The sequence below is a fragment of the Oxyura jamaicensis genome, chromosome 11 (genome assembly GCF_011077185.1).
Source record: "Oxyura jamaicensis isolate SHBP4307 breed ruddy duck chromosome 11, BPBGC_Ojam_1.0, whole genome shotgun sequence".
NCBI lineage: Eukaryota > Metazoa > Chordata > Aves > Anseriformes > Anatidae > Oxyura > Oxyura jamaicensis.
The window spans coordinates 20,056,482-20,066,722 of NC_048903.1; the positions used below are offsets into that span (position 1 = coordinate 20,056,482).

The window sequence follows — 10,241 nt, forward strand, 5'->3', positions numbered from 1 at the left end:
GGGGGGGCACACCGGGGGAGGGGGGTGCGGGGCACCGAGAGCGAGGCGGAGCGTCGGGCAGCGGGGGGGGGTCCCGGTGCGGGGGTCCCGCAGCGGCGGATCCGGGGGTGCTGAGGGGCCCCGGGGATGCACCGGGGGGGACCGGGACGCACCGGGGCGGGGTGTGGGGGGCTGAAGGGCAGCGGGAGGGCCGAGGGGCCCCGCAGGCCGCAGTGTAGCGGAGGGGCCGGGTGGCAGCGGGGCCGCGGGCCCGGCCGGGACCCGGAGCGGCGGCGGCCGGGGCTGGGCAGGGCTCGGAGCGGGCCCCGCCGCCGTTACCGGGGCCGGGCCCGCGTTGCTAGGGGGCGGGGCCTCCGCCGCGCAGCTCTCGCGAGATTTGGCCGCGCGTTGCCAGGGAGACGGCGGCGCGGCCCCCGCCGCCATGGTGGGGACCGGGACCGAGGGGACCGAGGGGCCCAGGGGGCCCGGGGGGGCCCAGGGGGACCGCGGGAGGCGGCCGGGGCCCGGCGGTGGGGGGAGCCCCGGCGGGTCCGGGCGCGGAGCTGAGGGGTCCCTGGGCCCTCCCGTGCCCCGGGTCCTCCCGTCACGGCCCCCGGGGCCTCCTCCCGGTGTAACGCGGCCGTTTTCCTTCCTTGCCTTCTTTTCCTCAGGCGCCCAAAAAGGCAGGGAAAAAGGGGAAGGGCGGCAAGGCCCCGGCCGTGGTGGACGCCTCGGCCCCCGAGGAGATGAGCAGGGAGCAGGTGAGCGCGGCCCGGCCCCGGGGCTGCGGGTTGCGGGCCCGGGGGGGGGGGGCGGGGGCCGTGGGGACACGCTCGGCGTTGGGTCCCGTGCCCGACACGGGCCGGTGCTGGGCCTGCGGCCCTCACAGAGCCCGCTCGGTGCTTCTGCAAGGAGCAGCCACCTCAGCACATCCAGGCTTCCACTGTTCCATGGCATGCTGCCCTCCTCCTTGGGCTCTCGCCGTCTTTGCCCTCATCCCTTAGCCCTGGCGCCCTGTTCTCTCACATCAGCGTCCTGCTGGTGTGCAAATGGCCTGGGAAAGGTTCCCTTGATGGGAGTCTGTTCTTTGAGCAGCCTCATCTCCACAGGTGGCTGCACTTGTTCTCAGCCATGCGATCACTCAGCCTGCAGTGCTCTCAGCACGTCCCAAGTCATGCTGTGCTGGGGCAGGAGGCTTCCCTAGGGACAGCGAGGGCAGGCCGTGGCTGCCCGACGTGGGCACGTTGTGCTGGGTGCCTACCAAGCAGGAGGAGACGGTCCTGACCTGGGCGATCTCACTCCCAGGATACAATCTTGCATGCCTCGGTATTATCTAGCATCTGAGAACGTGTTAGCGTCCCCTGGGAGACAGAATGCCCAAGCCCTGGCTGTTTAGGGTAGGAGGAGGTTTGGTCACTCCTTTTCCATGGCCAGTGGGTCACTGTCATGTTCTGGGCTCTCCCCACCCCATCCCCACTTTTTGTCCTCCCCTCCTCTGTCCCAGTAGAGGCTACCGTGTTCTGCAGGCTTACAGCAGAGCTCACCACGGGTATCTTGAGAAGAACTTTGGGTCGGCACGTTTTTCAGGGGAGCCGTGTGTCCCAGGCCTCCTTTTCTCACCAGCTGCCTCCTTCTCCTGTCTTTGCAGCTGGCGGAGCACGTTGCGCGTCTCCGGCAGGAGCTGGATCGGGAACGGGAAGAGCGCAACTACTTCCAGCTGGAGCGCGACAAGATTCACACCTTCTGGGAGATCACCCGCCGGCAGCTGGAGGAGAAGAAAGCAGAGCTGCGTAACAAGGACCGCGAGATGGAGGAGGCGGAGGAGCGGCACCAAGTGGAGATCAAGGTGAGAGGATGAAACGGCTGGGACGTGTGCGTGCCCCGAGCCCTGGATGAGAAGCAGCAGGTCTGAGGAGGTGAGGGACGGGGGCAGAGGAGGAGCCGGACAGGATACAAGCCAGGAGCATCTCGGCCAATATCCCAGCTTCAGGTGTTTTCCTGCTGAAACCCATCACCTGCTCTCTGGCTTGTCTCTAGGTTTACAAGCAGAAGGTGAAGCACTTGTTGTACGAGCACCAGGAAAACCTCACCGAGCTGAAGGCAGAGGGCACCCTGTCCATGAAGCGGGCCCAGAAGGATCACTGGGCCCAGGAGATGGAGCTGCGCAAAGACATGCGCTCCTTAAAGGTGGAGCTGAAGGAGCAAGAGCTGGCCAACGAGGTGGTGGTGAAAAACATGCGCCTGGTAGGTGCCTGGCAGGGCAGCAGGGGCTGGAGCCACGTTTGAGGAGCCTTTGCCGTGGAGGGAAGCGGTGGGGCTGCTGTTTGAGCCCTCCCAGCCATGGTGTCTGAGCAGACTGTGTCCCCTGCTGTCTTGGCAAGGTGGAAATGGGGTTTCCTGCAGACACTGGTGTCAGGCGTATTTAGAGGCACTGGAAAGACAGCACAGAATCAAGGAGGAGGGCTTTCTGGGGCAATTTCTGTGAAGTCTCTCCTTCAGCAGAGTGCCAGGAGTGGCTCAAAGCCCCTGAGAACAGCTGGAGAACCTAATATGCCACTCTGCTCAGATAACGTGGGGTTCATGCCGTGGTGGGAGCCTTTCCTAGGGAGCAGGACGGGTTGGGTTGTCTGCCTCTAACAGGAAGCTTCTCCCTAACAGAAACAAGAGGAAGAGATCACGCGGTTGTGCAACGACTTCGAGAGACAAGTGAAAGGTCAGGCCGTGCTCCGGTCTCTGTGTCAGCACTCTGGGGAAGGTTCCTCCAAGCTCCGCTGCACTCTTGGTTCTGTGGAGCAGAAAGGGGCTGCTTTCCCCCCCCCCCAGTGCTCACTCCCCATGCCCAGGGGCTGCCAGGCTGCACGGCCAGCAGCGCTGCCCGAGCTGAATGCACAGCGTGGTGGGGATGTGCCATGGAAATGGGGCCGGGACGGCCGCCTGGGCTGCAGGGTGGAGGCAGGGCTCTCGCTGCTTGGCTCGGGGGCTGGAGGAGCACTTGCAGATGGAAGCCCTGGCTCCAGTGCCCGTCTCAGGGGACGCTTCAGGTTCTCATGGGCTGACTTGGAGGTTTTCCATGTCCTGTTTCCAGAGTGCTATTTCTGGGCTCTCCTCAGTCTGGTCCCAGCGTAACTGCTCTGCATGCTGGTGGCAGCTGCGGTGGGGCTGTTGACGAGCGCCTTGTCCTCGCGTGATGCTGCAGTGGGATGCACAGGGCAGCTGCTCGTTAGCACCACTGCACTGGGCTGGTGCTTGCTGTTCTTACTCAGCCCCCTGTGTGCTTCCCCAGAGACTGAGGCCAAGTACAGCAAGAAGATGCAAGTGCTGCGGGACGAGCTTGACTTGCGCCGGAAGACTGAGATCCACGAGGTAGAGGAGAGGAAGAACAGCCAGATCAGTGAGTTGATGAAGAACCACGAGAAGGCCTTCAGCGAGATCAAGAACTACTACAACGACGTCACCCTCAAAAACCTGGAACTCATCAGCTTGCTCAAGGTACTGCCCGCCTGCTCCCTGACCCCGCTGCCGCAGCCCTGGTTTGTAGTGTCACCCGTCCACCATGGGGCTGGTCCTGTAAGGACTTCACCCAGACCTGGCCAGCTCCCTGGTGGAGGTGCTGGTGCTGCTGTTCTGTACAGCAGTACAGGCACAAGGAGATGTGGCTTGCTGGGCCAGCAGTGGGAGGGTGTCCTGACAGCGTGAGGAGCTGGGCAGACCCTGCTGCGCAGCCCCTCCAGGAGCCAGCGCTCATCTTCCCAAGAACAGGAGCAGATGGGGGAGATGAAGAAGAGAGAGAATCAATTGGAAAAGGAGAAGGCAGACGTGCTGCTCCAGAACAAGCAACTGAAGGAGCCCCTGCAGCAGGCCCAGGAGCAGGTGTTTGAGCTGCAGAAGAAGTTGGCCCACTATGACCTGGACAAGGAGGCTCTGACGGTGAGTTGCCAGCCCTGCTGTGAGCCCCTTTCTATTCTTCCCTGAGTCACGGCAGCCGTTTCCTGGAGTGGAGTCGCTCAGCAGTGACCTCTGCCGCTCAGCAGAGAGCTGTTTTTGGCCAGATCGCTGAGCAAATGCCCCCGAGTCCCTTTCAGCTTAGTTGTGTGTAAGATCTCAGGTGGGACTCCAAGATTCTGGCGGGAAGAGAGAGGAGCAGCTCCTGCAGAGAGGGGAGGGAGCTGTTGTGGGTGCAGCCTGTGTTTTCTCACCCCTCTCCCTTTGCTGGTCTCTCTCCTCCCTTGCCAGAACACATACCACCCACTGCACAGAGTAGCTTGCACTCCTTAACTGTCCCTTCCCATTGCAGAACACAAAAGCCCGCCTGAAAGTCACCCAGAAGGAACTGAAAGACCTCCAGTGGGAACACGAAGTGCTGGAGCAGCGGTTCAGTAAGGTGAGAGCTGCAGGTGGGTCTGAGCATCCAGTTTCCCTCTTTAAACAGGGTTAGGCACCAGGTCTTAGCAGCGGCTGCCTGCACTGTGCTCAGCAAAGGGCTTTCCAAAGCCCTGATCTGGAGCCGCATGTTAGCTGCCGCTTCCAACAGAGCTTATCGCGGCTTTGGCATCTCCCGTGCTCAGCAGACAGGCCCAGCCTTGTACTTCGCTGAGCAATCATGCGTGTGCTGATGGTCCCCTCCTGGCCTGCTGGTGACAGGCTGCGGCGCTGGGTCACGGGAGGATCTGCGTGGAGAGGCTCCCGCTGCAGTGGGGAGAGCCGGGGACAGTCACTCCCTCGTTCTGCTGGTGCGGGGGTGTCGCTTCCCCTCTCGCCGCGCAGCCTCTTCAAGGAATGTTCTGTTGTCTGAATATCCTCCCAGCCTCAGCCTCTCCCTCCCTGCTAACCCAGATAAATTTATTGAGGCAGAACAGAGCTCATTTGCAATTCGCAGAAATCCCCAGGAATATGAACATTGATCTGAGGCCTCGTTAACAATCCATCATTAAGGCAGCAACATATTCAGTGCAGTCAGAAATAGGCTTTGGAGGAGAAATCCTAATTAGGACACTTATTAACTAGCTGTGAGCCAGGGACTCCTGCCAGCTGCAGGAAGGGGAGGGGAGACCCCTGCGTGCTGCAGGCCCCTCTCTGAGCTCTAAAGCAGTGCCTTGGGGCAGAGCGCTGGGGAGCCTGGAGTCGGGGCCAGGCCAAGTGAAGCGGGGAGCAGGCGCTGCCACGGGGGGACAGCGGGGACCGATTCTCTCCCTGCAGGGGCCCAGGAAAGGGGAGGTTTGCAGGGAGCCGAGCTGTTTGGAGGAGAGGTAGCTGGGCTACACTGGGGTTTGAATAGCAGGGGCTGTACCGGGGCAGGTGCTGGCGGATGGGTTCCTGCTGCTGGGGGCGTCCCGTGCCAGGGACAGAGGAAGCAGAGCTGCAGGTGCCGAGGAGGTGCCAGCACAGCAGGAGGGGGAGAAGCTGTGCTCCAGCACCTGCGTTCCCCGCGGGGTGCAGGTGCCGTGGGGAACGGCCTGGCTCTTGTGGAGCAGGCAGGGCTGAGCAGCCAGGCCTGTTTGCTCCCAGCCCCGGGCGGCTGCCAGCGGGGGGGTCCCGGGGGTGTGAAGCTGTGCCGTGTTTTCGGAGCAGGTGCAGGCGGAGCGAGATGAGCTCTACCAGAAGTTCACCAAAGCCATTAACGAGGTGCAGCAGAAGACGGGGTTCAAGAACCTGCTCCTGGAACGCAAGCTGAAAGGACTCCTCGACGTCCTGGAGAAAAAGGAGGTGGAGCTCAGCAAGGTCTTTGCAGCCTCCAACCTCGACCCGGGCGCCCTCTCCTTGGTCTCACACAAGCTGGAGGTACAGTGTGCCCTGTGGAAGCTGTGCTCCCGGCAGGGCTGGCTCTTGAGGGGTAGAATCTGCACTGGGGCAGGCCGTGAGCATGGCCAGGTGCTTTGTTCCAGGCAGTGCCAGGGCAGGTCCAGGACATGTGGCAGGAAACAGAATCCCCATCCTCTCTCCACTGTGGGTATCTGCCCAGACGGCCAGGTCCCAGCCCTGGGACACTGCAACAAGCACCTCGTGCTGCTCGGGTGCTGAATGCCCTGTGTGAAGGGCCTGTAACTGTCGTGTCAGTCGTTCCCGGCACTCCCAGCGCTGTGCACGGTGCCGCAGGGCACTCCGGCTCTTCCTCGAGAGCGAGGCATGTGGGTGTAGGCGTTTGGCGCTGATCTCTCCCTCAGGTGGAGTCTGTTTGAAGGAGGATGGCCCCGGGCAGAGCAGTGCTCACCAGGTTTCTGTGCTGGCAGGTGGCTCCCGAGCGCACCGCTGAGCAGCAGGCTGCGTGCGGGGCCTGTGAGCGACCCGGGGCGCTCCGATTGCGGGGAGCCACCGCTGGTGAACCTTGCCCGTGCTCCTCTCCCGGCCTCTCTGGCTGCAGAGGCAGTGCAGACTGGATCCCAGAGGCTCTGCAATGTCTGGCATGCTAAAAATACCTATGCAGAAAGCCTCAGCACGGTGCGGCGGCTCGGAGACCCACATTCCTGGAGCGTGCAGCAGCAGTAACTGGAGAAGCAGCATTTGTTTCAGACGGGCTGGAGACGGGACGCAGGTTCCCTCCCCAGCTTGGCCACTGCTTCCCTGGTGCCCTCCTGCTCGCCCCGTGCCACCTGCCCGTCCAGGGCCCCTCTGTGCTGGGTTGCGGCGGTGCTCGTGGGCTCCCCCTTGCCAGGGCACCTTAGGGATGAGCACGGCAGCAGCCCCAGGCTCCCAGTCCGTACGACAGGACAGCAGATGTGTCACCTACCAGCAGGTGCCACAGCAGCACGTTGGGAAACATTCCTGGGAAGGCGTCAAGGCGCCGCTGTCTCCCTCAGCTGCTGGGGTCCCTGAATTCCTTTGCTCAGCTGCCTCCAGCCACCGGCGCCTTCTTGGGGAGGCTCTCCCTGTAATTCCCTCGGTGCCGTGACGGCGGGGAGGTGCTGCGGGAGCAGGTGCTGCCGTCCGCCCCCGCTTGCAGCAGGGCAGGTGATGCTGGTGGTGGGGCCGAGCTGGCATTCGTGCTCTTGGTCTGGCAGGTCCCTGGGCCTTGCCTCTGGCTTGGTGGCTGTCTGCCCGGCCGTGCTGCGAGCTGCTCTGCTTCAGCCGTGTCCCGGTGCCAGCCCGGCCGCCGCACAGCAGCCGCTCCGTGCGCTGTGCTGCGTGCTCCAGCCTGCAGCGCGGCCCCAGGTCGATGCGCCCTCGGTGCCAGGCAGCCGAAGCCTAACGCACCGTCTCCCCCTTGCAGGACGTGCTCAATTCCAAGAACGCCACCATCGAGGACCTGCAGTTCCAGCTGGCTCGAGTCTGCAAGGTGAGGAAGGGGTCGGGGCACGCGGTGTAACCCCTGGGGCTGGCCTCGCATGGAGGGAAGGGAACTCACAGCAGGCCAGCTGAGCTGCTTCATGCCCTGGAGTGCTGCCCCAGGCTGTGTTGCTCCCAGTTCCCTGACCGTCCCATACAAAGCAAGGCCAGTTCGGGGGTCCCCACCACGCAGGGGGCTGCGGGGACCCTGTGCCCAGGCAAGGAGGGGCTGGGCTGGGCTTCAGGGTGGCAGAGCAGAACGTGGAGCATTTCTCTTCCAGGCGCACAACGACATGCTGCAGACGCTGGAGGCGAAGCTGACCGCCTTTGGGATCCCACTGGACAACCTGGGCTTCAAGCCCCTGGAGAGCCCGGTGCCGGGCCAGGCGCTGGGGCAGGGCCCCGCGGGACTCGTGGCGGTGCCCACGTGACACCAGGCAGCACCCATGGGTGCTGTCCGTGCTCGGGTGCTCCCGGGGCAGGGAGCAGGGCTGCGTCTGCCTCGCGCCACCAGCATCCCACCCCAAGGAAGGTGATTTTTTCTTTGAGACTAAGGGTGCTGTTTGAATCCTTTAATGGTGTCAGTCGTGTAGTTCGCCCCAGCGACCGGCGGCCCTGCAGGGAGGATGTGCCTTGCCCTAGCTGCCCCGGTATGTTGTGTAGGAGTAGGGGCTGATCAGCAGTGGGATGTGCAGCTTCTGGGCTGGGTCGGTGATGGTGAAGACGACCTAGGGGGGAGCAGGGAGGGGGTGAGGGGGAGAAAGCCCCAGCCACAAGCAGCCCCTGTCCCTCTCCCTATCATCTGGGGGCCCCTCCGAGCAGCGCAGGAGGAGGGGGCTGGGGGGAGAGAGCTCCTGCAAGCACAGACACCGCCTCCAGCCCCCCTGCAGCTCTGGCTGTGACCAGGGCCGCCCCCCCGGGGGCACCCCGTGCTCTGCCCTTCAGCCAGGTACCTCCACGAAGGGGTAGAAGCTGGTGTGCCCCAGGCTCTGCCAGTACTCCGCCGTCTCAAAGCGCAGCTTGTAGGTGCCGGCCTCAGCCTGCCCCGGGGGCAGGAGGGGCAGGCAGCGCCCGTCCTCATCTGTCCACCTGAAAGCAGAAGGAGGCACAAGTCGACCGGCCCTAAAAGCCACCCCCCATAGCTCTGTCAGCTGGGGGGGGGACGACACAGGGCTGGGGGGTGCCAGCACCCTCTGCCCCTTTGCTCCCCTACCTCTGCACCAGCTCCCTCCACTGCGCCCCCGGCTCCTGCAGCTGGGCCAGGCGGAGGGCGAGGCGGGCGGCGGGCAGCCCCGTGGCCGTGTTCAGCACGTGGGTGGTCAGGGAGCCCCGTGGCCTCTCCGTGCCTCCGACCTGCAGCAGGGGAGTGACAAGGGCGCTCCCCGGCAGCACTGTCCCACTCCCCCCAGCACCGTGCTGTGCCTCCCAGCACTCCACCCTGAGGAGTAATGATTTGGCATGGATAGCGGGGGGCTGAGGGGATCCCAGGGGGGGCCCAGCCCTCTCCGGGGGCTCCCACGGTCAGGCTGCCTGCCCTGTGCACCCCGTGCTGGTGTCAGTGCAGCCAGGTCCCTCCAGGACCTTCTCCATCCCCAGCACCCTGTTGTGCCTGCAGGACATGGGTGCCCACTGCCTTCCCCTGCCATGGGGCCAGCTGCCAGGTCCCAGGAGTGCATCCCAACATTCCCAGCAGCTGCCTGTGTGCCCAGGGCACCGCTGCTGTGCACGGCACGGGCACCCTGCCTGGAAGGAGGGCTGCCTGCCTTGGGCTGCCAGGCTCCCCGTTGGGCCCCGTGTCAGTGTGCACCGACGGGCCACCGCGCGGGCTGGCCTGGTCCCAGGGAGGAAGCGGCCATGTCCCTGTCGCCTTCCCGGCCTGCACCGATCGCGGTGTCACCACATCACGTGCAGCAGACGTTAACCCTGCAAGTGCTCCGGCGCTGCCTAGGGCAGGCAGCCAGCACGGGGTCGGGGCGCTGCACCTTCCCCTGCGGCAGCCCCTGGCTGTGCTCGGTGGGGTGAGACCCCTAGAGCTGCCACAGCTGCTCCTCTGGGGCTGCCCCAAGTGCCTGCCCCTAGCCCAGGGCCGGCTGCGGGCTTTGGCTTCTCAGCCCTTCAGGAGGCACAACAGCAAGCGAGGGCTCCCGGTGGCTTACCTGCCTCTCTTCCATCCTGCTCTGCCAGGTCCCCGTCCCCGGTGCCACCCCGCAGGCTGCCATCCCCTGCCCCAGACGCCTTCCCCAGGGAGCTGCCGGGGCCAGGCGCCGCTATCCCCAGCACGCTCCTCCCCGGCTGGGCCGGCCCGTGCAGGCAGCTCTCCCCCAGCCGGCACACCCCGGTGCCCCGACGGCACCCGTGCTCTGGCGGCACCGCAGCCCCAGGGGTTGGCGGACCCAAGTCCGGCTGGATTTTGGGGCAACCGGGACTGGTTGAGCCACAGTGGAGCTGCCGGCCCAGCCTCCCCCTGCAAGGAGCTCAGAGCGCGTGAGCGGGGCCGGGCACGTGGAGGCTGCGAGGAGCAGGCAGCAGGATCACCGCGGGCAAGCCGTGCTCGTCCGACCTGCCTGCCTCCCGGGGGGCAGCCACCCATGGGACGGAGCCCAGCTCCCCTCCTGCGCCACCGGGAGGGCCCGGCGCCTCATCTGCGTGCTGATAACAGCAGTGGCAGCGCCTGGGAGCCCGTGTCCGTCCCTGTCAGCAGCCTGCATCTTCAGGGGGTGTTTGGGGACCACCTGCAGCCAGAAGCTGCTTTGCACCACGGTGCCCGAGCGGGTGGTGAGAGCCAGGGGGAGCGCAAAGGCTGAGCGCCTGGGGCAGGGGGGCCGTGCCCAGGACAAGGCTCATCTGCACCTCCAGCCTGCTGTGGGCATGGAGAACACCCAGGTGAGGGGGGACAGGGACGGTCACCTTGACGTGGGAGCGAAGGGTAGAGGGGAAATCGACTTCCCAGAGCCAGCTCGGGTGGGGGAGAGGGGTACCATGGTGGGGTCGAAGACGGGAAT

The 10,241-nt window shown here is 64.9% G+C and overlaps 2 protein-coding genes across 2 annotated transcripts; one reads left to right on the forward strand and one right to left on the reverse strand.

Annotated features, from left to right (window-relative positions):
• Window positions 1-320: 320 nt before the first annotated feature.
• On the forward strand, window positions 321-7,789 carry GAS8 (growth arrest specific 8). Its single transcript, XM_035336817.1, has 11 exons — window positions 321-424; window positions 651-740; window positions 1,628-1,825; window positions 2,017-2,223; window positions 2,638-2,692; window positions 3,263-3,468; window positions 3,739-3,906; window positions 4,274-4,360; window positions 5,548-5,757; window positions 7,184-7,249; window positions 7,521-7,789. The coding sequence occupies exons 1-11, from the start codon at window positions 422-424 to the stop codon at window positions 7,668-7,670; spliced, it is 1,440 nt and encodes a 479-aa protein (XP_035192708.1). The 5' UTR covers window positions 321-421; the 3' UTR covers window positions 7,671-7,789.
• Window positions 7,790-7,794: 5 nt separating this feature from the next.
• LOC118172730 (5-hydroxyisourate hydrolase-like) lies at window positions 7,795-9,727 on the reverse strand. The gene is made up of 4 exons (XM_035336828.1): window positions 9,396-9,727; window positions 8,453-8,592; window positions 8,193-8,328; window positions 7,795-7,967 (listed from the first exon to the last, which is right to left on the reverse strand). The coding sequence occupies exons 1-4, from the start codon at window positions 9,456-9,458 to the stop codon at window positions 7,878-7,880; spliced, it is 429 nt and encodes a 142-aa protein (XP_035192719.1). The 5' UTR covers window positions 9,459-9,727; the 3' UTR covers window positions 7,795-7,877.
• Window positions 9,728-10,241: the final 514 nt, after the last annotated feature.

Excerpts from the sequence above, each read along its gene's own strand:
- GAS8 (XM_035336817.1), top strand. Across the intron at positions 4,361-5,547 it reads TGGAGCAGCGGTTCAGTAAG|GTGCAGGCGGAGCGAGATGA; the intron begins GTGAGAGCTGCA and ends TTTTCGGAGCAG. Across the intron at positions 5,758-7,183 it reads TGGTCTCACACAAGCTGGAG|GACGTGCTCAATTCCAAGAA; the intron begins GTACAGTGTGCC and ends TCCCCCTTGCAG.
- LOC118172730 (XM_035336828.1), bottom strand. The coding sequence starts at position 9,458 with ATGGCAGCCTGCGGGGTGGCACCGGGGACGGGGACCTGGCAGAGCAGG. Across the intron at positions 8,593-9,395 it reads GCAGGATGGAAGAGAGGCAG|GTCGGAGGCACGGAGAGGCC; the intron begins GTAAGCCACCGG and ends CCCCTGCTGCAG. Across the intron at positions 8,329-8,452 it reads TGGAGGGAGCTGGTGCAGAG|GTGGACAGATGAGGACGGGC; the intron begins GTAGGGGAGCAA and ends TTCTGCTTTCAG.